This window comes from Sesamum indicum, linkage group LG3 (assembly GCF_026168435.1).
Source record: "Sesamum indicum cultivar Baizhima isolate 11 linkage group LG3, ASM2616843v1, whole genome shotgun sequence".
NCBI classification, from domain to species: Eukaryota; Viridiplantae; Streptophyta; class Magnoliopsida; order Lamiales; family Pedaliaceae; genus Sesamum; species Sesamum indicum.
The window spans coordinates 20017501-20042439 of NC_142659.1; the positions used below are offsets into that span (position 1 = coordinate 20017501).

Below are 24939 nucleotides of genomic sequence, written 5' to 3' on the forward strand. Positions count from 1 at the left end.
TTTCGTCGTAATGGAGCACGTGGAAAGCGACCTGAAAAGATTCATGGACGTCAGGAGACAGCCGTTGCGTCCAAACGAAGTGAAGTGCATGATGAAGCAGTTGCTGGAGGGCGTGAAATTTCTGCACGACAATGGAGTGATGCATAGGGACTTGAAGCCATCAAACATTCTGATCAACAAAAAGGGTGAAGTGAAGATTTGCGACTTTGGTCTGTCTCGCCAATTCGAAAGAGAATCGGGATCCTACACTCCTCGTGTTGTAACTCTTTGGTATAGAGCCCCAGAAATCCTTGCTGGAGCGGAGACGTATTCTACCGCAATCGACATGTGGTCAGTTGGTTGTATAATGGCAGAATTGCTGTTGAAGGAGGTGCTTTTCAAAGGGAAGTGTGATCGTGAGCAGAGAACCAAGATATACACGTTACTTGGCCGTGGCAAAGCGGACGATAATGTGTTTACAGGGAAGTTTCTTGCAGCTGCAGCCAATTCAGGAGCTCCATTGCTTTCGGAACTTGGATTTGATCTGCTGAAAAAGCTTTTGGAGTATGATCCAGATAAGAGAATAACGGCACAAGCTGCTTTGAATCACGGCTGGTTCAAGGAATTCGATCCTTTGCTTTCCTGGTTTAGCACAAGGCACCAGTGCCATTTTTAGACAATAGTTTTACTGATAGGATTTTATGAACAATTGAAGCCTCAAAAATTTCTTGTACAAATACATCTGCAGAAATGGTTATCAATGTTATGGATAATATGAGTTTGTTGCAGTCCCAAATTAAATCTGCCGTTTCTTTGCTTTGCCTTTTGTTCTTTCGTCACTGATGACTATTAAATGTTGGACTATTATGAATACTAAGATAATCTTGGTGTTGGTTGACTATGTCTCAACACTCAACTAATTTCTAATCATACAGTTGAGATATTCAACTGCATGTCCCTTCCTATTAATGTATTGTTCAAGTGCCCAAAAAAAGTGTAATTTTGTTATGAATTTATATTTTTTAGCGCAAAATGCATCCCGCCCTCGTGTTATTCAAAAGTGCCATTCAACTTTGTTGATTCAACCATATATGAAAGGTGTTCGTGTTTTAAACTTTTCCACCCTCTCTGCTCTAGTTAATGAAGCATCCAACCTTTAAGGCGGGAAAACGACAGTTTTTTTCCCTCCAATGCTGTCTCCGTTAGCTCTAACGCAAAAAGTTGCAACAGAGATTAAAGTTGTTAAAAAAAATATTAGTTTAGGGACCAATATTATCAAAGTCAATAATTTGGGGACTAAAATTGTATAAATAGTTAAGTAAAAGGACCAAAAATCGCAATTGAAAGAGGGACTTTTTTTTTACTTCTATTTTCAAATATTTTTATTTAAACTTTTTCTTTTTTTAAAATATTTTTGTACATTTGTTTTTTATATGATCAGTAATATTATTTTTTAGAGTTATCTTGTACTGATCTTTTTATATAGTTTATTGAATTTACCTAAATAAAAATATTTTTTAATTATTTTTATCGAATCATTAAATTTTCTAGCACTATAAAAAATATTTTATTTCGAGGAAAAATTTAAAATAAGAAGTGAAGTAAATTTATTATTTATAGATTAATTCATATGGCTGTAGAAATAATTAATATATAAGGCTATTTTCGTTCATTTAGATAAAAATATCAAAACCAAGAAAGTATTTGAAGATTTTAATAGTCAAGGGGTGAGTTTTACCCTTTATTTCATTATATCATACATTCAAGTAATCAGTTAATTTAATAAATTCTTTTATTGGCAAACATACTTGATTCGGATAAATATTACTTTTGATCCTTTAACTATACCACTTGTTTAGATTTGGTCCATTATATTACCCCTCATCAGACTTAGTTCCTCAAGATTAAATATTTCATCAATTTTAATCCCTTCTTTATCCATCGGTTAGTTTTAATTGATTTGTATAAATATCCTCTACTGTCAGAAGCATTCAAAACCGAGCCCTTGTTTGAAGGAGTTGGTCGACTCACCAGTCCACCAAACACTACACTTGATTATTTTACAAAATGAGATGTTACTTATATATATCTGTAAAATAAAAAAATATGTTAAAAGAATCTCAAAAATCATGTCGAAAAATTTCAAAATCAACCAACATCAATTATTCTACTAACCATCTTAAAATTTCTATGAATTTCTTATATCCTAATATTAAAAAGTAAAAATATAATCAACCAAAATAACACAAAAATCAAATATATTACAAATCACCACAATAAAAATACATTAAAAGAAAAGACATAATTTATCTAAAAAGAGTCCACAAGTTCTTCTTATACACCCACTCTTTGATTGTCTTAACATATTTATCTAATTATATAATATATATATATATATATATAAATTACAAGCACCTCAGTAACTATATATTATAATTAACTACTTTATAGAGTTAATATATTATATATTAAAAACAAGAGCAACATTACAGTTTAAAATGGTTATAATATTTAATATCTGAATAATAATGCACCTCCACCACCTTAAGTTTTCAAAATAAAATGATCGATCGCAAATTTTAGACCGCAGGGATTAGATAATATTTATATTTATCTAATTACAATAAAAAAAAATTAGTGTTGATATATATATATATTCAACTTTAAGAGCTCAATTTCATTGGAGATTCAATTGAATGGTAACACAAATGAGAGGGAGCGCATGAATTTACAGACTTATTTTTAATGGATTTTGCGGACAGACATTGAATAGTCGTTATAATATAGCTATTGAAATATAGCCGCTACAAGATTTTTGAATGATTTTTGGCACATAATTTGGGACGACATTATTTAGCTATTATAAATTAATTGTTGAAATTAGCACGAAATAATACCGTCCAAATCTCTGTCTCAAAATGATAATTTGGAACTGCCTTTCGAACTACCAACCACAAGAAATTTGGGTCCTCTTTAGACCATCCAAAATAAAAATTAAGTCATCAAAAAATGTGTCCGAACTTTTGGACCGAGGTTCGACCATCTCAAAATCAGTCAAATAATTAATCGACAAAATATTTAGACCAAATTTTGTATACTATTGAAAGAATTGGTATGGCTTGAAGACATGGTGGAAGCGTAAAAATCAAAGACTTAAACACAAAAACACATGTGAAAATGTGGCTACGAATTAAATGAAGAAGGACATGGAATTTAACCATGAAATTTATACCTTCTTCTTTTACTTAAATCGGGTATATGTGTTGATTCTAGCCTCTAAATTTCAATCATTTACTAAAAAATTTATTGTAAAACCCCTCTGAAAATGATCCGCACCATATCAAAAAGTGAATCCTAATCATCTACTAAGTAGAAGGAAATCAACAGAAGAAACTAAATCCAAAACATACTATCAATTAGTGTTTTCGAATTTAGGCTTTGTTCTTAACCAACTTATCCACACATAGTGCACAATACAGATTTTTCTTCTCTCTCCCTCTCAAAACAGATTCTGCTCTTTATTTTTCTTCATCTTCCCCTCCCAGAAAAAAATATATATATATAAAAGAAGCTTTTTCTCTCCATTTTTCTTTTAAGAAACAAAAGAAAGCTCATAGATTTATCAGTTGTATTCACACACTGTTGATATGGAATATTCTATAATTAGTTGAATGATATCTTTTATATCATCATTAGCTGATTTATAGGCGTGTAATTATGAAATATCAGATCCCTAAGATTTTAATTAACATTCTTTTCTCTCTTCTCTAGTTTGGTGTTCCCTTGACAACTATATATATAAACATGTACTCCTTTGATTTATAAGACACAATACATAGAAGAATACCTTCTTTCATAGTGTGTTTCTCTAGTTAATTTCATGGTACTGGAGCGAGTTTAAAATCCTGACAGAAAATCAGTCCACCACACCACTCCGCCATCCTAATTTTGATCTAAATCTTGACTTGATTCACCTCATTTCTGATGGATGAGAAAGCAGCAACTTCCAGCGCTAAGAAAATGTTGGAGATGTCGTCGCCGTATTTCTTACACCCATCTGATAGTCTTAGGGCAATCATCACCACGTGTATGTTGAATGACGATAATTACGACATGTGAGAGAAGGCGATGACGAATGCCTTGCGAGCAAAGAACAAGCTACGATTTATTGATGGAAGTTTAATGAAACCAGATCCGAATACTCCCAAGGCGAGCGTATGGATTGCTTGTAACTCTATGTATATCTTGGATTTTTAAATCTATAGAAAAAGTCTATTCAACCCAGCATAGCATATGAGGAGACCACTAAGCGGGTTTAGGATGACCTATGAGAGCACTTTTCTATTGGAAATGCGCCTCGGATCCATGAATTAAAGGGTCAGATCGCTTCAACTGGAGAACAAGGAATGACGGTAATGACATACTACACAAAATTAGAAGGAATGTGGGATGAACCGCTAGTTACTCCAAAGTGCCAAATTGCACTTATGGGGCTGCACACGATTTCCTTCGGGAACGAGAAGAATACCAACTACATCAGTTTCTCATGGGACTTGATGACGTTGTTTTTGGAATAGTTAGATCTCAAATTCTAAATTTGGATCCGTTACCTATTGTGGATAAAGCCTATGTCATGATTACCAAGGAAGAGAGACACCGCCCGATGATGTGGGGTGGGGACGATCAGATTGAGGCAATTGCAATGTCGGTGACCACCCCAGGATATGGAAAGGGATCTAACCAATATGGACCAAAGCAGCGTGGAAATACAGAGAAAATATGTTCGAGTTGTCGTAAATCCGGTCATGACGTCACAGATTGCTTCAAGATCAATGGGTATCCTACTTGGTACAAAGGAAAATGAGGACGAGAGCGTACGAAGCAATCTCGAGATCGAGGTCAAGTGGGGCGTGGTCAGGCTAATGCAGCAACAACAAGCAGGTCAGTTGGAGGAAGTAGCAGTGAGGGAATACTGGGCTTATTAGCCGAAAAATTCCAAAAGTTGCTGAACATATTGGACTATCCTAGTGATGGCACTGACAGACTTTCTGGTAAGGCTACTCAACCATTTACTTGGATGCTAGTTAGTGGCGCATCGAACCATATCATAGGTAAAAAAGAATTCTTGAGCAAACTCAAGGATATGATTCCTATGCCTGTTTACTTACCAAATGGGGCTAGAATGACAGCAACAATGGTTGGGCGCATCGTCTTGGGCCTAAAAATTGAATTGACTGATGTTCTTTATGTCCCATACTTGACTTGCAATCTCATATCCATTCGTCAAGTGACTCTACAATTGCCAAATAACATTTATTGATGAATTAGGTGTGATACCGGACCGTACCTCGCTAATTGGAGCAGTTGAGCTTTCGGGGGACGGGTGTACTGCTACAAGCCTTGCAAGCACATTCGGTAATGAAGGTGCAGAGAGAAGATCCACACATTGTCTGGCATCAGCGTGTGGAACACCAAAACAGTTAGCATTTATCTTTTATCTCAGATATTCGATGTTTGGATTCACTGAATAATTTTATTTGCGATACATGTTATCGAGCTAGACAAACACGTTCCTCATTTTCTATTTTGTCCTATTTTTTAATGGTGTTTGGGACGATCCATTTTTTTTCAACGAAAATGCAAGCGCGCCGCCTACCATTTGAAATTACCAACATTAGTTACAAATTCGTCCGAAATTGAGACTAATTTTGGCCGTTCAAAATTCTGTTTCAAATATTTTTTTTGTAGTAATACTTTCTTCAAGAATTAGGGAATATATATTTTTCTAATTTTTCAAAAAACAATAGAATATTTATAATCAGGACAAATTTTAAGAAAATTGTTGTGATTTATTTAATTATTTTTTACTTTTGGTTCACAAAGTTTCTTTACTTTTTAAAGTTATATATAAAGGGAAAAATGCAATTTACTCGGCATCCTATTGTAAATGTTCAAATTACTTTCTTATTAAAGAAAAATTAAAGGCGTAAATTGCTATTTTTATTCGTAAAGAAATAATTTATTCATTTACAGTTTCACATAATTTAAATTACATTAAAACCAATATATAAATGATTCCTATTTATTTATCATGTTAACATCTCTGCAATTTTACTACAACAAAGCTGTTAGAGGCAGAAGTTTGCAAAGAATTCCATCAAATGACAAATTATTATTATTGTTTTTTTTACAAGCTCTGCAGTTAGTTTTTACTATTTTTTTAAATAAAAATAATAAATTATTATTATTTAAAATAAATTAATTATAAGTATTCATATTGAATATAAAAAATAACTGTAATAAACATATCGTGATCAATAATATTAAGTAAATTATGTCTGAGCAATATCTTATAACATAAGAACAACATCTACTATGTATAGAACAACATTTCAAATATTTACTGGATTGGAATTTATGATATTTAAAAAATTATAGGGCTCAATTTCAACAATTAAATTAAAAAAAATCCCTTAGTTCCGACATCGTATTAATGTTGCAATTAGCTAATAAGAAACAATAACTTTCAATTTTTCCATTAGTCAAACAATAATTCCAAAACCAGGAATATTACTGTCAAACTCAAAACCTCTGGAACTCGCGCAAAGACGCACCATTTCCCTTCAAACTGAAAGGCTGAGCGGTTGACACACTTTTTCGCTTTGAGAAAGAGAGAAACAGAGACTGTACACTCCTGAATCCTGACCAACCACACGATACTTTCCTCTCCGTCGAAACCCAGAATTGCATTTTCGATTGAAGCCAGAAACCAGAAGAAAAATCACCAAGAAAATGGTGGATTTTGCTCGGGTTCAGAAGGAGCTGCAAGAGTGCAACCGGGATTTTCAGGTATCAGGAATAAAGGTTATGCCGAAGGGCGAAGCCAACCTGGCTCACTTGCTTGGTACTATCCCCGGTCCGATTGGTACTCCCTACGAAGGCGGCACCTTCAAGATCGACATCACTTTGCCTGGTGATTCTTTTCACTTTAATCGTTGAATTCTGTTTACTTTTCGTTTCTTGTGTTTGTGGGTTTGGTTAGAAATGATTTCTGAAAATTTCCCTGCTTTTATTATTTTTTCTTTTGGTTGTTGAATTATTATTTCTTGTAAACAAAATGTTGTGTTGCACTTCCATCTTTTCCTTTCTGTTATAAATGTTGTGCTGTATGTGTATGTATTTGGTATTTTGGTGAACTTATGTTCTCTGATCAAGTTTTGTGGGTTTTTATCTGAGGGTCATTAATATGTATAGTGTTATGTATCCCTGTTATGGCGTATATGCTTGTGAAAGGGCTGGCAAAGGTTTTTTTCTCTTTTTCCTTTGTTTTGAGGTACAACACAAAGTTGTCGGTTCACTTTGATGTGTTGCAGCAGTTGTTTTGGGTGAATTAATATGATTATGGTCATATTTTTGTGGAAGATTCCACTATGATCGATGAGTAAAGAATTAACAATGCCCTTCAACATTAAACTAGTCCGATATGCTCGAGAGAAATGCGACTCACGTTTTCAAAATTCTTCTAGGAACAACCTTAGGTCAAATATCAGTCTTAGAGTGTGAAGGTTAGTACATCAAACACAAGGAAATTAGGATACCCAACTTTTGTCATGTAGAAGAAGTTGAAATAAAATAAATATCTCTTAACTTTTATTGAATTACAAATTCTGACGGCATTAGCAATTCTCTTTAACATGAATGCTGATATCCTAATGGTACTTGTTTGTTTTTAAAGTTTAAATTTTAAACTGTCATTGTCTTTCACTTTTTAGCTTTAGGGATCCGTAGTGCTATCTGATCTGGACACCGAGCTCATGGAAACCACAAACTTCTTTCTTTTTGTCAGGAATAAAGTAGTGAAGAAAGTTGCGAGTTGATAGCTTTGGTTGACTTAAGCTGTTTCTTTTTTAATAACACGAAGGAATGCAAATGGGAAATAGTGTAATAATATAGCTGAGTGATTTCAAGTTGCATAGTGTACAAGTTACTTGAATACAAAGTTTGAGGCAAATTGGATTAAGCAGCTAATCTGTGAATTGAATTTTTACAAGTTATGAACCATCACAAGGAGAGGGCTGTGACGGAACATGCTTGTATTAAAAATTGAATGGACCAGAGAGCAATTGTTACGATATAAGATGATACTTTACTTAAGTTGAGCACATTCTTGCAATTCGAGCAATGATGTACAACTGAAGCCACATTCATGCTAGCAAAACAATGTTCCATGTCAGTAGATTTTATTTTTGTTAGAAATAGAATTGCATGCTTAACCTTTATGATAATTGAAGTGGATAAATTAACCCACAGACCAACTAAGCAGTTATTCCTTGTTTTTCTGGAATGGAGAAAGCATATAGAATGCCAACATTAATTTAAGAAAAGGTAAAATCTTCTTTGGTTATGCTTGAAAGATGGAGATGATTTAAACTTCTAACACTTCTGCTTGTTCTCCGGTTCATGCTCAATGCGAAGTCTTTAATAGGAAAATGCTAAAGCAAGATGTAAAATGTTGACAAAAACACTATATGCATACAAACTTGTAAGATGTTGCCTGTTTTTTTGTTCCCCTTCTGTAAGTTGATCTCAATTTCACAAATGTTCTATATGCACTAAGACTTAGCAATAAAATGTTTCATTTTATTGATTTTCAGCAGTCAAACTGCCGGTTTTTCCAATATATGTAGTGAGTGAGTGCTACCAATTGGTGTTTAGCTGGACAAAAGAACTTCTTACTTTTTTTCTCTGTGCAGATGGTTACCCCTTTGAGCCTCCAAAAATGAAGTTTGCCACTAAAGTATGGTATGGTGAAACAAGTCTTTCTATAAATATTCTCTCTCTCTCTCTCTCTCTTCTTTTTGTTTTTTTTGTTTTGTCTTCTGTTTTCTGTTTTCTTTTGTTTTTTGTTTTTTTCTGAATGGTGTCAATAGCAGTAAGTAGTCTTCACTTGTTTGGTACTTTTAAACCCTCAAAATAAAGAGACTTGATCAACTTACGGTAGCATATGATGCATTTCAATTTCAAGGTTAAACATACAGAATAAAGGCAGCATTAACGGAAGTAAAAGTGGTCTATTGCGTTACTATTTAGAAACTAAAATATAATAAACTGATTTGTTACTTTCTTTTTTCCTTCTCACTGCATAAACATATCAGAGAAGTTTCTGTGTTTTTCCATGAGAAATTATTTTGTTTTCACTACTTTTATGTCTTGATTTCCATAAAAGGCATCCTAATATAAGCAGCCAAAGTGGAGCAATATGCTTGGATATACTGAAAGACCAGTGGAGCCCAGCACTGACTTTGAAAACGGCACTCCTTTCTATCCAAGCATTACTTTCAGCTCCTGAACCTGATGATCCCCAAGATGCCGTGGTAGCACAACAGGTACTGTCAGTTTGTGCCATATTCTTGCTACCTTCCCCCTGTACACTTGTATTAAGACGATTTCCTGATCTTGTTCTTACCACGTAATTTTAAGATGTTGGCTGGTTACATTTTCTCTGTCCTCAAGTATTCGCCAGTTAGATCTGAGTTTTATATGTCTACTTCTTATACATGCACCTTTACTCTTCCATCCTCCAGTTGTTGATTAGTTATTATTAATTGTGCATGCTCTAGTATCTCAGAGACTACCAGACATTTCTGGGAACAGCTCGTTATTGGACAGAAGCATTTGCAATGACATCGTCTCTTGGTGTTGAGGAAAAGGTTTGCATTCTAACAGTGTTGTGGTGCACTTGTGTTTTCTTTACTTATCTCTCTCTAGCACCTAGAGTAGAGAATTGCAGAGAAAAAATAGTGTCGGATGTACTCGGACTAACAGTAAAAGATCGTTGATTGAATGTGTGACCACACCATGTAACAACACCACAGAGCAGAAATTTGAAAATAGAAAAGATAGTAAGTTGGTGAATTTTAAGGTGTTATTACTAAGATAATGGTTTCTTATATGAGATTATATTCATTTGCTTCTGCTTCTTCTCGGAATTGTTGTTTGTTATTTCTAAATTAATTTTTACTATTGATGATTTGTTGGCAACAAATAAAGAGATAAAGTCTCATCAAAATAGTTGTTGATACCTTCTTGGCCCTTGTAATTACTTAAGGCCAGGTAAAAACTAATTATCCGTCTGGACTATATTTCAATGTTACCAATTCCAATTGCTTTACTAATTTCATCAGGTGCAAAAGCTCGTGGAGATGGGATTTCCTGAAGATTTAGTAAGAACTACATTGGAGAATGTTGGCGGTGATGAAAACTTGGCTCTTGAGAAGCTTTGCTCTACTTGATACTCACTGCAGCAATGGAGTCTACATGCTATACAAAACAGTAAAACAGTACTATATAAAGACATCATGCTCTTGGCCCGTTTTCCACTTTCAATATCTCTAACCGACAGTTTCTTTCTGAATTTCATTGTTTCTCTCTTCTCCCTCATTGTCACTGCATACATGTTTGACGGAAATTTCATGCTGCCTATCTAAGCATTACCCAAACAGGCTCGTAACAATTTGTACATGCTGATGATGATATCTTAAAGTGAAATCTTACGACTTATAGTCCACCATGGATGTCGTCTCATCTCTCTGCTACTGCTTAGAGTCCCATTTGGATATTGAAATCTATGTTTGAAACATGATTATTTAAGATGTATATACTTTCCCAAAACTTGTTTCAGCTTAAAGACTGGCTGTCGTTCTGCTATATATCTGCAGAGTCAAACGACCAAAAACCTCCCCAGAGCTTCACAAAATGAACAATGCAGGTTATGGTAAATACATTAGGACCTAAAGTGAAAACAGACCTTGTTTCTTCTCTGCAGTGGATGAGGAGGACATATGATAAACAGCAACATTGCCAGAACGAAGGCCAACAAGATCCCTTCTAGAGCAGTCGCGTAGTCGGGCGAGTGGTAGCAGATTTTGCTCATTTCCTGTCTTTCTCTTGTTTCGAGTGGTTCTCCTTCTTGATCATAATATGAGTTTGATGTAAATGGACACTCTTCGATATTTTCTTGATTCAGCTCAACTATACATATAAGTTGGAGGGATGACAAGTGTGGAGAACAAGGATCTGCGTGTAGTACGGGTCATAGAATTTGGGAGACTAAGTTCTAGCTACAATCCAAATGACACCAACCATGAATTTGAATGAACTGTACTACATTGATCTGAATCAATTCTGGGGCCTGCCCTGGAGGAAAATACTCAGACCAAACTACGAGGATCGTAACGTATAGGGTGGGTTTGCCATCATCCTTGGGTCCAGTTGATATTGTCGAACTACTTTCAATCAATAATTTGTGAGTTCGATTTCTTCTGTGTTGATGTATAATCAGTAAATACAGTCACAATTTTGCAAGTATGAGGAGATTGGAGCAAAACCCACCCAAGTTTTTCTGTACAAAATTTAAAGGAAAAAAAAATATATATATAAGATGGGTTTTCATTCTTGGTAATGATTTAGTATTATTTGGTGCATGGAGACAAAAGCCCTAATTTCTTGGATTGATTAGTTGGGGTACGTCCATTACGGGTGCTAATATTTGAGCCCAATGGACTCATTTGGAGCTTGATTTGAGTTGGGCCGGGTCAAGAAATACTAATAGGCAAGAGCTAAGTCCATTAACTCAAGAAGACAATTGGGCCGGGTCAAGAAGTACCCAATAACCCACTCCACCAACTCAAAAGGGATAACTAGCAATAAATGACGATGTAACGAGATAACTACACAACTAATACCAATTAATAGAACAATCATCCATCAATGATGTCTTATAGTTAAGCCGTCAGCCTCATATCGAAGTTACGGCTACAAATTCCATCAGCCATATGAATATTTATAGATACCTAGAAAATTATAAATACCTTTTTGAAATTACAAATATTCTTTTATAACAGTCTATTATAATTATGTCAAGAGAGTATTTATAATTTTTTAAATAATAAAAAAATATTTATAATTATATAAAATTTCAGAGAAGCGATCATAATTTAACCAAAAACAACAACAACAATCATTTCATGTAACCTTAAAAAAAAAAATTCCGAATCGGTGGAGTAAACTACAAGATGCATTTCAAGTTTGTATGACCGTTCTCCCTAAAACACCCCCCCCGCCCCCTCCCCCAACAAATGGAGTGCTTGACTCGGCCACAAAAGGACACCTAAAGGTTCAACTTTCACCAACTGCGGTCCAATTTTCAACACTTTGGGTGTTTCCACAACCATATCTAAATCAGTTAATGAAATTGAGGTTTCATAACTTTAAAAATTATAAATTTAAATTTTATTATATATATGTGGAATTCTATTTCATTGCATAGCAGGAGTTGTCTATTATAATAGTAGGTGTTATTTAAATTTATTTTATCTAACATTATTGATTAGGATATAATTATTATAATTATTGAATAGAAATTAGTATAATTAATTTAATTCAATTAATAATAGTTGATCGATTATCATTTAAAAGAAAAAAAAAGAAAAACTTGGGTGTTTCAGAATTTAGACCAAATTGAGTTGAGATCAAAGCTGGTTAGCGGTCATCCACCTCAGTCCACTCCTTCAAAACTTGAGCCCAACTTCAAATTTAAACACTTATTCTTCTATTAAGGTACAACATGGAAATGCATGATCGGTCCCTTAGGGGACACCTCAATGATTTGGGATTCAACATTTTATTATAAAAATATTGGGTCCAAAAATTTATTGACAGTGTGTGAGAGTGGGTGTGTGCGTAGGTTAAGAAATGAAATGAAAATGCCTGATCGGTATAATTTAATTGATGAAATTTAGATTCAATGATTATAAGATTATAAGTTTAAAATCCAATAATATGTGGGTGCTTATTCTATTTTAATAGTAGTTGTGCGTCTACTTTTATAATAAGGTAAATTACATCGATATCTCCTGAAATTATATATAATTACACAAACACCATCATTTGTAAAATTACAGATATACACCTGAAAGGGTTTCAAAAAGTATTTGCGTAAAATTTTACCATTGAATATCGGATATAGTTGTACTACAACTATAATCTCAAATTCTTTTTGTAGTTTTGCAAAGGACAAAAGGCGTTTGTGTAAATAAACCAAACTCCAGTGAGTGACAATGTAATTTACCCTTCATAATAGTTACAATTGTTAATAATTTTAATTCATGCAACTCATAAGTTGCCGCTAGAGTTTATAAGATATCAATTATTTTTGAAAAATAAATTATAATATTTATAATTATAATAATTTTATAATCAATACGATCAAAACTAAAAGCATTTGTTAATATTTTCAAGAACAAGTTGAAAACCCTTTTAATATTTTTTTTAAAAAAAAAAGCTGGTCTCATAAATTTGTTATTAAATACTTTTAAGACATCTTGTAAAATTTTAAATATTTTACAAAATATTATGAAGAGTTTTATAATTTTATTAAAACACCCTCTGGACTTTCTTTGTGCTTTCATTAAATAATTTGACAATCAAAGTGAGTAGGTTTGAATTGATTATGACTGAATTCAAAATAAAATTAAGTAAAATTCCACCACAAAATTATTCTATGCCCAATTTCGATTAAAAAATGGACTTTTGAGGAAAATAAAAAAAAAATAAAAAGTGGACTTATTATCATACATAGAAATTGGAATCTTAGTCCTTTTCACACTATTGTCAATTGACTACAAGTCCATTCCAACTACCACTTTCTCTAGCATAAGGGGGAAAAAAGAAAAAGAAAAAAAATAAAAAAACTCATTTTGACTCAGCTTTTCTATTGAAATCAACTAATTGTGGCTACGTATCTTAATAAGGCCTAGTTTAATTGGACGTTGTTTTATTGCATAGTAGGTGTTATCTATTGCAATAGTAAGTATTTTTTAAATGATAAATTATAATTATCTTATTTAAAATTTGACATAATTATAAATACCCCTCATTATTTGAAAAATTATAAGTACCCCTATCAAGGAATAATAATTATGTAGCTCATAGATGGTGAAGTGAACATTATAATTTTGCCCTTATTGAATTTTTTTAAAAAAATAAAAAATATAAAAAAAAAGTGAGGGTGGATAAAATAAATAATCTAGAGGAAAATATTAGTTCATAAAAATACTTTAAAAAATTATAAAACATATAAATAATTATAATTTATAATCCAAAAGGGCATTTTGGTCAGTTCATTACAAAAATTGGATGAAAACCTAATGGAATGAGCTTGTTGCTAAACGAATGTCAAAATCAGGGGGTATTCAAACAACGAGGAGGTATTTATAATTATGCCAAACCCCATGGGAGGTGGTTGCAATTTACCCTTGTTTAAATTTAATTTATCTGATATTGTTAATCAGGTTATGATTATTGTAATTGTCTTTACTAATTATTGATATTTGACATAAATAATTGTAATCGAGTTATTTCAATTAATATTAGTTCATCGCTTCAAATAAAAAATAAAAAAGCCCTAATAAGGGAATCTAATCTTAAAAAAAGATATTCGTTTCGTTAAAATTTATTGAGACATTGTCCAATTTAATCACTATGATTCCATCAATTTTTATTGGATCAAACTTTATAAGCGGACCACTGTCATCTGTAATATATGAGTTGTTGGTTATGTTATATTTATTGTTTATCTACTATATATATTTATTAATTTATAATCTACTTTTAATTTAAGATTTTCACTTATTGAAAAAAATTAATTAAAAAAATTTATTAATGATTTAATGTGCAAAATACTAAAATGTATTGAAAATAATATAATTATATAAGGCATGAGGAACATTTTTGTTCATTCAAAAGGATAAGTGTTACATTTATTCATTTCAAAATGTAAATATTACATAACAAATTGTTCAGCGGATAAAAGTGTATTTTACCCCTTTATCAATTAAATCCGATCCCAAATTACTATTAATGCCACCACCTACACACAAGTATTTGAACTACACGTGTGGAGAAATGAATTATGAAGGAAATTTAAATTGATATTACAATCAAGGAGGAGAAGCAAGATGTACCACAAAAAGAACAACAACAACAAAAAAAAAAAAAAAAAAAAAATAGAAATAGAAAAAAGAGAAAATAAAAGGGAAAGGAAAACCAAAGAAGAAACACAAACATTTTCAATTTTCTTGTAAGAAATCTTAATAAAACTATTTAATTTTATTTTTAATCAATTTCCAACTAGATCCAACTTTTACTACAGTCATCTTTTTAAACTCATTTAAATTAAAAAATCATTTTCATCTTTATAATTTAATAACTAAAGTTGAATATGTTGCCACATTCGTGGCATAGGTTTGAAACCTTATCAAAATTTTTAATGGGGTTGAACGAACGTTCTTGTATGTTCATTTTCATGTATTGATGTTTTGGTTGTTGGTGATATGAAATCGGCTATAGAGATCTTGATCGACACACATAGTTCAGACACAATCCTCCTTAGATGTGTTCAAGAAAACCCCTGAACTGTTCCAATCTATCGACCTAACCTAAACTACACCATAATTAGCAGGCTAAGGATATGTTGAATTGGTCTTAGAATTGTAAAAAGAATAGCATAAATGCAAGAACCGAAAATAGATTATATCATCGTTTTATTACAATATATTTTCATAATCATCTTATCTTATTTCAAATAATATTTGTTTAATATTTATATGTTATTATGATCACTTTCTTAACTTAATTTGAAATATGGACTTTCTTTACAATCTTAATCATAAACAATTTTGGTATGTTTCATATTTATTTGTTTCTTCTATACTAAACATAGAACCATGTTATATATTAATTTTTTATACAATGTAACTGATATCTCATATTTTTATATTTTTGCTAATTATCACAACAAGAAAACATATTTATTAGGAATAAATAATCGTACCAAAGCTTAAGTTGTCACACAATAATATATAATTGTACATATTACTCGCTCTATGCTAAGGTCCACGAAAATCGACCCAACCCAATTAAATACCAAAATGCTATTTTGATGATTTTTAAGCTAACGTGGACTAAAATTTTTTAAAATCACAAATATTGAGTTGGGTCAAAAAATTATTTAAATTGCACCAACTCACACTGCCTAGACTCTTAATCTTCTTTGATATGTCTACGGGGTCCCACCATTGGTTTCATAGTTCCTTTTTTTTTTAAAAAAAAAGATAGGTTAATTACATAAACCCCCTTTAAAAAAAAAAAAATTACACATGCATCATCTCCGAGAATTCTCTGTTTACAGCTATACCATTTTCGTTAGGATTTAAACAAAAAATACTAACTTCAACAATTTATATATATATATTCATAAACTTTCAATTTTTCGCCTCATTATTTAGTATAAATTATTAATAATATGACTACTTTTTAATTAACCAAAAGAATAAATAATAGGTGTACACTATGATGAAACATGGGTAGCGTGAACAATGTGTAGGAAGTGGTAGTCTAAATATTAATAATGGATTTGGATCATTATCTTAACAATATTAATCAAATGATTGTTGCATACGAAAATATTCATAATCAGACACAACACGTCCATGCCATCATCATTATCTCTAATTTATTTATTTGTATTATTCCCTTTTTCTCTTCCAAGTAAAGGAACTCATTATTTATTTATTAATTAATTAATTTGCTAAGAAATGTGGGACATGCTTCATCATTGCTACTTCAACTGCTCTACTATTAATTAAAAGACTAAGGATCTCAATGGGTCGAGTTTGAATTATGTCTGTCAAAATTTGGAATTCTACCTATCAAAAAAAATTTAAACTTAAGATTGATTTGGACTCGCTCCTGGCCTACGACTCAGTAGATTGGACCGATAGACCAATTTAAAATTTCAAAAAATATAATTTTTGAAAACAACACCATCATAATTACAAGTGTTACAAAGGTTATTTTTTTATAAAAATTATATTGAATTAAAATAATTGTAAACTTGAATGTGAAGGATTTCTTTTATAGTACATGGTTATTTACAAATCCGAAGGAAGAAAAATTCCCTAGTATTCTTGTCTTGTACAATATTTAACCCTCAAAATGAAGGAATGGCCGTTTTAAATGTGGGATAACTTACACTGAATTTTTTTAAAATTTGACATAATCATAAATATTTTTTTTTGTTACTAAAAAGTTACAAATACCCCCTGATATTTGATAAATTTATATAACTCTTGGATGAAGGTTTGGAATTGTCAAGTATCATTTTTTTTTTAAATTACAAATTATAAAATAAAATTGAACGAGGTGGATAATATTTTTAAAAAATTACAAAATAAAATTATCCACTTAGTCCACAAAAATCAAAATTTTTTAAAAAAATAAGTAAAATTATAATTCAGAATCCAAAAGAACATTTTGTTCAGTTTATCATAGAAAATGGATGAAACCTAACAGTGATGAACAAATTGGGCTAGTTGTTATATGAACGTTAAAATTAAGAGAATACTGATAATTTTTTAAATAATGGGGGTATTTATAATTATGCTAAATCTATAAAGAGTATATTGTAATTTAACCTTAAATGTTTCCTATGATATTAAGAGCACAAGAACTCAAGAAAGTTAAGATCTTCCAAAAAAAGTACGAAAAGCCAAGCTTGCTTAATTATTACGGTTGAGCTCTCATAATTACAAGGTTGTGAGTTTGAGTCTCACAAATATCAATATATATATATATATAATCTTTTAGTAATTTATTATTTTTTTTATCTCGTTTTGACATATTTGTTGATGAATATTAATGTATTAAATAATTTGAATATACTTAATGATGTATCAAATAGTATAACATCAAAGAAACATTTTGCAAATTGCAAACTAAATTGAGACAATATATTGATCCATAATTAATGGAATTAATATATTATTATTTTGCTTTTAAGAAAAACTATAATTATATGATTTCATCAACACTTTAATTATAAATTAATTAATACATCAATATAATAAAAAACAATGAAATATATATTATTCAGAATATTAGATTAATGAATTCATTAGCCACGCGTACCTAGAAAGCTCAACACAATAATTAATCCCCACCGTTAATTCTTGATGCAAAGACATAATATTTTTTATTAACAAAAGAATATTTTTTTAGATATTTAATTTAATTTAATTTAACTTAGGTGTAGTAAGATTGGAGCCATTGATCGGCATCAACGAAAGAAACATTAAGAAATGGGGAAGCTTGTGTGTCGTTCAGTCTTTGTGCATAAGGCACCCTCAATGTTGTATTTGCTCCATCACCTGTGCAATTGTACTCCCCATAGAAGATGCTCCTGAAAATTTGTATATATATGTATACCAATAAATTTCAATTAGTAAAGAAAAATTGACAATGATTTGAAACATATTCTTCATATATGTTCATATACGGTCTGATAAGAGCGATGAATCATATGATAAGTATAATGAAATTAACTTTCATATGTATGATTAGTTGTATGTTCATCCATCATCGGATTTTGGCATTTATTTAATTATCTTATATGTTATGCTACGAATCGGAGCAAAATAAATCATGTGATAGGGGTTTGGAATTTTTTGTTTTCTGCTACCATTGATTTTTAAAATGGTTCGAAAATTGAAAAAACTTGACACATTTAGTCTTCTATTTACGAAATTTTCAGAAATTGAGAAAACTCGACACATTTAATCCTTTATTTTAGGAGATTTATGGGACTAGATATATTGAGTTTTTTTTTCAAATTTAGGATCATTTTAAAAATCTTGTAAAGCAGAGAATCAAAAGTATTAAACCTGTATTTATCCTATGTAGCTAAAAGTATAATTTCATCTAAGTGAAAAAAATATGATAGAATGAATTTTTTTTACAAAACAATTTTTTTATAATAATTGTTGTATGAAAAGACATGATAGAATGAATTATTTTTAAAAAATTTAACGATCAAATTCCTCAAAAAATTACTCAACCAAACACGATTTAGTCAAATCCGACTCAATCAAACTTGAACCAATCAAATGACAAAAGTGCAATTTACTTGCTGTGTGATTTGGTATGCAGTTCAGGAAAATGAAGCAATTACATAGCAATTGTGATACACTTGATCTATAATTAGTTTGGTTGAGCCAAAACTGGTTCGAACAAGAATTTTTTCGATTTAAAATAGAAAAAAAATTGAAAATAGACTTTTAAAAGTGACCCAAAACAAGACAATAATTTTTTAAAAATTAAGTAACTACAGACACGCATTTGAATGTGCCGCAAACACGCTAGTAAATCAAGAATCGGTATATAGAAACTCACAGGTCTCTGGTGGGATCATTGAAATCGTTCCAGCCCTCAGGTGCAATGATATCAGTCATACTAGTGTATGAGAAGACAACAGTGGAGAAAGGCCGCCAAGCCCGCCCCAACCATATTCTTCCAGTGCCCCCAATGCTGCAGTTCACGAAGGCGAACCCGCTGTTCTCGTCCTTGGAGGCCCGCCCGTGCGCCGTCACGGCTCCATTTATGACTCTTGCCCCTGGCGCCACCGGGCTGGCTATCGAAGTTATATGACAACCCTGCAGGCAGTTCATTGGTTCAACTGATGATTTGAGCGATTTTAAAAAATTTTTGATGGAGGTTAAATCGGTCCAACCATCTGATCGGAATGGTGTTTTAAAACATTGGCAGCATGCATCTGAACACCGATGTGTGATACTAAATTGTAATAAAAAATCGGGACAATTATACTTTAGGTTCCTAAACAATACTACTTATTCAATTCAGTCTAAAAAATCAACACTTATACTTTTGGTCCCTAAACATGCGCTCTTTTTACTATTCTATCATTTCTGTCAATTGACTGTTAAATCAGACAAATATATCAGGTTCCACGTACGTGAGGCTGGGAAGGAGGTCTGAAAAAAATAATTATCATCTGATTTCACCGTCAATTAATAAAAATTGCAAAAATTATAAAAAAATAAGTGTCAGGAAGAGATTAGAAAAAATAACTATTAATTCTTGATAAACTGAAATCGAATAAATAAAAGTTTTATTTAAGGACAAAACATGCAATTCTTCCTTAAAAAAAATCCCACCACAAAGAACATAATTTCCATAAGTAGGATTGTCAACTTGTAATCTAGTGGCAAATTAAAGTGGGCAGGCGGCAGTTGTCGAATCCACCACCCCTTTGCAACAAGAAAGCTTTATTTATGCAACATATATTGAGTCCATACATGTGATGATCATTTTTAATATACATTATATATATATATATAATTATTTAATTATCAATGTTGATTATTAGTACTATATGATTAACAACAATTTAGTAGCAATATGAATATTATAAGGATAAACTTATATTTTGTTATTCGAATTATACTCGTTTTTACGTTTTATTATCTAAACTTATTTTCTTGTGTGTTAACGCATCTCAACTTTGCAAAATTTGAACTGTCATATATGGCCTTTTTTTGTCGATCTTTTGCTATGAAAACATCACATGCAATGTACATGTGAATAATGTCACATCACATTGCCCTTAAATATCACATAGCACTGCATATAATGTTTTTCAGGCAAAAAAATCCATCAAAAAACGTTCGGACATTACAAGTGTAAATTTTATAAAGTTTGATATGGTAAATTGACAAAAAAAAAAAAAGAATTAGGTAAAAATAAGATATAGTTTGAATGGCCAAATATAATTATCCATATTATAATGGATTTATTCTGCCAATATTTATTTTTATTAAGTTAGTACTGTACATAAGTCACCAATTGTTAACCACAATTACAAGACTGTAAGTACTAGTCTTTCTGATTTTTAACATTTACAAATTAATATATTGAACTTGTACAAATTATTACATCAATAAAATTAAACTTTTGCATGAAATAAATATAACTAGTCACAATTTTGTATATAACTATATAGGAAACTATATATATATATATAAAAAATAAATAAAAACCCATACATGACTGCAATTAACACCTCACAACCAAAAAATCGTGAATTCGAGTCTGGTGAATATGGCAATTTGTTTAGTTCTATAGTAATGTTTTATATATTTATCATGTTTAATGAACCGTATACCATAAAAAATAAAAAAAATGCTGCATAAAGTGAAGAAGTTTTACCTCATAAAATGACTTAGCATTCCCAAAAATGAAGTCAATGGAGCCTTGGATATAGCAATCCTTGAAGTAATGGCGACCCCTATCGTCGTGTAGAGTGTCCTGCGCTCCGAAGAATCCACACCCCCAGAAGGCAGCTTGATCTCCGGCTATTCTAAGTGCTACGGCCTGCGCTCCCACCACTCCAGGCCCTGGAATTGGAGCCACATTCTGATGCACAAATTGTACTTAAATTAGATTGAATTGCTACCGTAGTACTATATATATGTAGTATGGTTAAAAATTAGAGTCGTCGAGCGATTGTCCCATAAATATGTAGTATATACATAAGTACCATAAAACTTATGTTTTTGGCAATAAAGTTGGGCGCAAAAACTTGAACCGAACCACTGTAGAACGTTCCGTGGGAGGAGTTGGCCGTGTCGTTCCACACGATCGCCGTTGAGGTGTAGCCTTGCCCTTGAAATGTGATGTTAGGCTTGGTTTTCGGAATGATTACTTTCTCGCTGAATTATAATATACAAAGAGAATGATTAAACAAAAAATTATTAAAAAAAAGAAGATTGTATAATTTGCATGTTATAATAAGGTGTTGATGCAGCTCACAAGTAAATCCCAGTATTGATCCAAATTACGGTCCGTTTTGGGCTCATGACACCGACTGCATCGACTGCTGCTTGAACAGTGGTGAAGTTGCAGCATCCGTTAGAATCAACGCAGAAAATGGACGTTGTGTTAGTGTCGGGAGGGGGGAAATCGGGTGGAAAATCGTCACAGATGGTCTTGGTTGTCTTCCTTTCATCTGAAGGATGGTGGTGGTGATGGTGGTGGCTGTGGCGACAGCCAAAGGGGATCGGAGTAGGCACGATGAAGGGCAGAGAGGAGAGTAGTGTTTGAGGGTTGAAATGGATGAGAAGGTGTTTGAGGAATAGTGTGTGTTGAGACAAGAAGTTTGTGGATGCTAAGGCTGCAAGAAGGGCAAAGAAGATGGAAAGAGAAGAAATGAGCTTAGTAGTCATGATGATGATGATGATGATGAGTTTGTGATTTTTGGAGGAGTATTGTAAGAATAAGTGTATGTTATAAAGTGGAGTAATTGGAGTGTATAGTAAATGAAAAATATAGCACTTGAAGTACAAGGCTGAAATGGCATTTCTTGCAAGTTACCTTGTCCCAATGGTTCATACTTAGGACAATATGCAAACAACCTACCAATCTTAAAATGGATGTGCTAAAAGTTTCATGTACTTGTTGTAGACATATGTGAAAAGAGATTGTGGGACAAGCAAATGGAGACTTATAAAGTATGCTCTCCCTCGATATTGTTATATATAGATATATTTTTTGAACTTAAAATAAATTACAACCAGCTCCTCTGATATAATCATTTAGTTTTTTATTAGGTTTCTATTCATCTTTTGTGATAAATTGATCAAAATGCCATTGTGGACTCTGAATAATAATTTTTACTTTTTTTTTATAAAAAAAATTCTGAAACGTTTCGTGGACTAAGTGGACAATTTTTTTTAATAAATTTTTAAAATTTTCCATCCACTTCCACCGATTTTTACAATCTTTATTTTTCTTAAAACAAAAAAATTAATACAACTAGAACAAAATTGACAACTCCAAACCTCCATTTAAGAATTACGTAATTTTATCAAACTTCACGGAGGTATTGATAATTTTTCAAATAATAAGGGATTTTCGTAGTTATGCTAAATTGTGAGGGAGTTCGTCGCAATTTATACAACACCCTATGTCCTGTCTGAAATTATAAGTGCCCTGTCCAATCACGAAATTTTACAAAAATATATCTTAAGGTACATTACATTAATACCTTCATATATAAAGTGCACCTATAATTTCATAAAAGATAAAAATATTTGTATAATTAAATTTAATTTTAGAGGGGTCAACAATATAATTTATTCAAAATTTATTTTGAAATTTTGGATGAGTATTTATGAAATAATAATAATATTAAATTGCAATAAAAAGTCTGAGTGGGAGGATGAGTACAACTTGACAAAAGCTACAGAATGAAGCCATTTTAGGTTTTCAACTTTCCAACCTTCGATCAGTTCAAGTTCTAGTGTAAAACACTTCATATACGCCCCCAAGGCCTAAAGGAGTGTTCATTTGATAAAATTAAATTATATTAAATTGAGATTTTTGGTAAATTAAAAATTTAATCATCAAAATGTCGTATTGAATATTGAATCAAGTTAATCAGTTTCATTTCAATATTTGATAAAAAAAAATTTGGTGAAAAATAACAATAAAATAATTAAAGACTAAAAAACATAAGTATATATTTTTTATTTTTATAAGTAAAATACATAAATAATATTTTTATAAATAATCGATAGATACAAAAATAGTGCATAAAAATTCATATATAATTATAATAATATTTCAATCAGTAAATCAAAACTGATTTAGATAATGAATTTTTATAAAAATAAATAAAATCTATACAAGAGTTTGATTCGATCTGTTTATCGAACTATTAACACTCCTAAAATATGAAAAGATTTAAATGGAAAAATAAATAAATTTAGAAATACAATTAATAGAAATAGAAAAGGAATAATTTAATTTTTTATGTAACTATTTCAATGATTTTGAGAATATATTCTGACATGTAACACTGATCAAAATCAAAAGCACTCAATTATATTTTATCTATACTATAGTATAAAAACCAATTATTTTTTCACCTATAAATGGTAGTCCATAACACTGCATCACTAAATTTTAAAATATTAATAATCATATTATATGACATTATTTACCATATATAACAGTTTTTTTTGTTGATTTTCTGTCCAATAAACATTGCGTGTTGTGCATATATGAAAAATATCATATGCATAACTCTTAATTATCACATGTTCACTGCATGTGATGTTTCTTTGATAAAATATTTTATGAAAATACAATTATAAATGGTAAAGTGCAAAATTTTATAAAATTAAAATAATAAGTTGAAAAAGAAAAAAAGAAAATAGATACCAAAGTATATAAAACGGATCATATTCAAATGGCAAAATAAATTAACCCTATATATTATCTTTCTAATTATGTACGTGTTCTGAGTTGCATTCGGTTTTGGTTCCTAATAAATGTGTTTGTTTACGTATCATTACTTTCAATTAATTAATATCTTAATATTTTAATATTAATTAATTTAAATAAACTTAAATAGTTAATATTAGGATAAATATTATATTTGGTCTGTTAAGTTTTTGTTTAAAATTACTTTAATCCCTCAAATTTATTTTTTGGTTTAGCGTCCCTAAATTTTAATTTTTGTCTTAATTTAGTTCCTCTGACCATTTTTTGGCAAAAATATGGCCAGAGTTTGACATTTTGGAGGGTAAAATGGTCAATTCAAGTTTGATTTTATCACTTTGGTCCCTTAAATTTATAACATTATCAAAATAATCCTTTTTTAGAAAGGTACCAATTATTTATATTTTTATATGGTGAATGATGTAATTATTTTGAATGAAAAAAAAAAAACATTTAAATTCTTGTGAACATAATATTAACATATTGCTTGATATGTTTTTTTCACTTTGAAAGTGACCCAAAAAATCAAAATTATAAATAAATTTTATAAAATTTATCTAATCTAAAAATATAATAAAAAAAATTTAAGTTTGTTTTTAATCTATGTCTAATAAAATTAAATATTTTCAATGTTATTAAACATTATATAGTTTTGAAAAAAAAAGTTGGTGGAATGTACTTTTAATTAGATTATTTGGTGGATTTCAAATATATATAAAATTCATTTTAAGAGGTTTTTATAGATCTTTTTCTATAAAATATAAT

The 24939-nt window shown here is 30.9% G+C and overlaps 2 protein-coding genes and 1 pseudogene across 4 annotated transcripts; 2 read left to right on the forward strand and 1 right to left on the reverse strand.

The window, feature by feature from the left end:
* Window positions 1–668, forward strand: part of LOC105158495 (cyclin-dependent kinase G-2 pseudogene) — a 1491-nt pseudogene extending 823 nt beyond the window's left edge.
* A 5846-nt stretch (window positions 669–6514) lies between these two features.
* LOC105158169 (ubiquitin-conjugating enzyme E2 27) lies at window positions 6515–10546 on the forward strand. 3 transcript variants are annotated; one of them, XM_088879208.1, is made up of 5 exons: window positions 6515–6952; window positions 8634–8781; window positions 9206–9365; window positions 9608–9689; window positions 10164–10204. In XM_088879208.1, the coding sequence occupies exons 1-4, from the start codon at window positions 6772–6774 to the stop codon at window positions 9680–9682; spliced, it is 564 nt and encodes a 187-aa protein (XP_088735334.1). In that variant the 5' UTR covers window positions 6515–6771; the 3' UTR covers window positions 9683–9689; window positions 10164–10204. The 3 variants fall into 3 exon arrangements, with proteins under 3 accessions (XP_088735334.1, XP_011073120.1, XP_011073121.1); XM_011074818.3 differs by having other exon boundaries at window positions 6518–6952; window positions 9600–9689; window positions 10164–10546; XM_011074819.3 differs by having other exon boundaries at window positions 6522–6952; window positions 8733–8781; window positions 9600–9689; window positions 10164–10546.
* A 7393-nt stretch (window positions 10547–17939) lies between these two features.
* Window positions 17940–22159, reverse strand: LOC105158170 (Pectin lyase-like superfamily protein). Its single transcript, XM_011074820.3, has 5 exons — window positions 21703–22159; window positions 21431–21602; window positions 21100–21306; window positions 19267–19526; window positions 17940–18277 (listed from the first exon to the last, which is right to left on the reverse strand). Exons 1-5 carry the CDS (start codon window positions 22113–22115, stop codon window positions 18121–18123), a joined length of 1209 nt encoding a protein of 402 aa, XP_011073122.1. The 5' UTR covers window positions 22116–22159; the 3' UTR covers window positions 17940–18120.
* Window positions 22160–24939: the final 2780 nt, after the last annotated feature.

Coding starts and splice junctions, on each gene's coding strand:
- LOC105158170 (XM_011074820.3), bottom strand. CDS start 22,115: ATGACTACTAAGCTCATTTCTTCTCTTTCCATCTTCTTTGCCCTTCTT. Junction 21,307..21,430: donor CCAAAAACATAAGTTTTATG/GTACTTATGTAT, acceptor TTTGTGCATCAG/AATGTGGCTCCAATTCCAGG. Junction 19,527..21,099: donor ATGCTAAGTCATTTTATGAG/GTAAAACTTCTT, acceptor AACTGCCTGCAG/GGTTGTCATATAACTTCGAT.
- LOC105158169 (XM_011074818.3), top strand. CDS start 6,772: ATGGTGGATTTTGCTCGGGTTCAGAAGGAGCTGCAAGAGTGCAACCGG. Junction 6,953..8,633: donor GATCGACATCACTTTGCCTG/GTGATTCTTTTC, acceptor ATTGATTTTCAG/CAGTCAAACTGCCGGTTTTT. Junction 9,366..9,599: donor ATGCCGTGGTAGCACAACAG/GTACTGTCAGTT, acceptor TGCATGCTCTAG/TATCTCAGAGACTACCAGAC.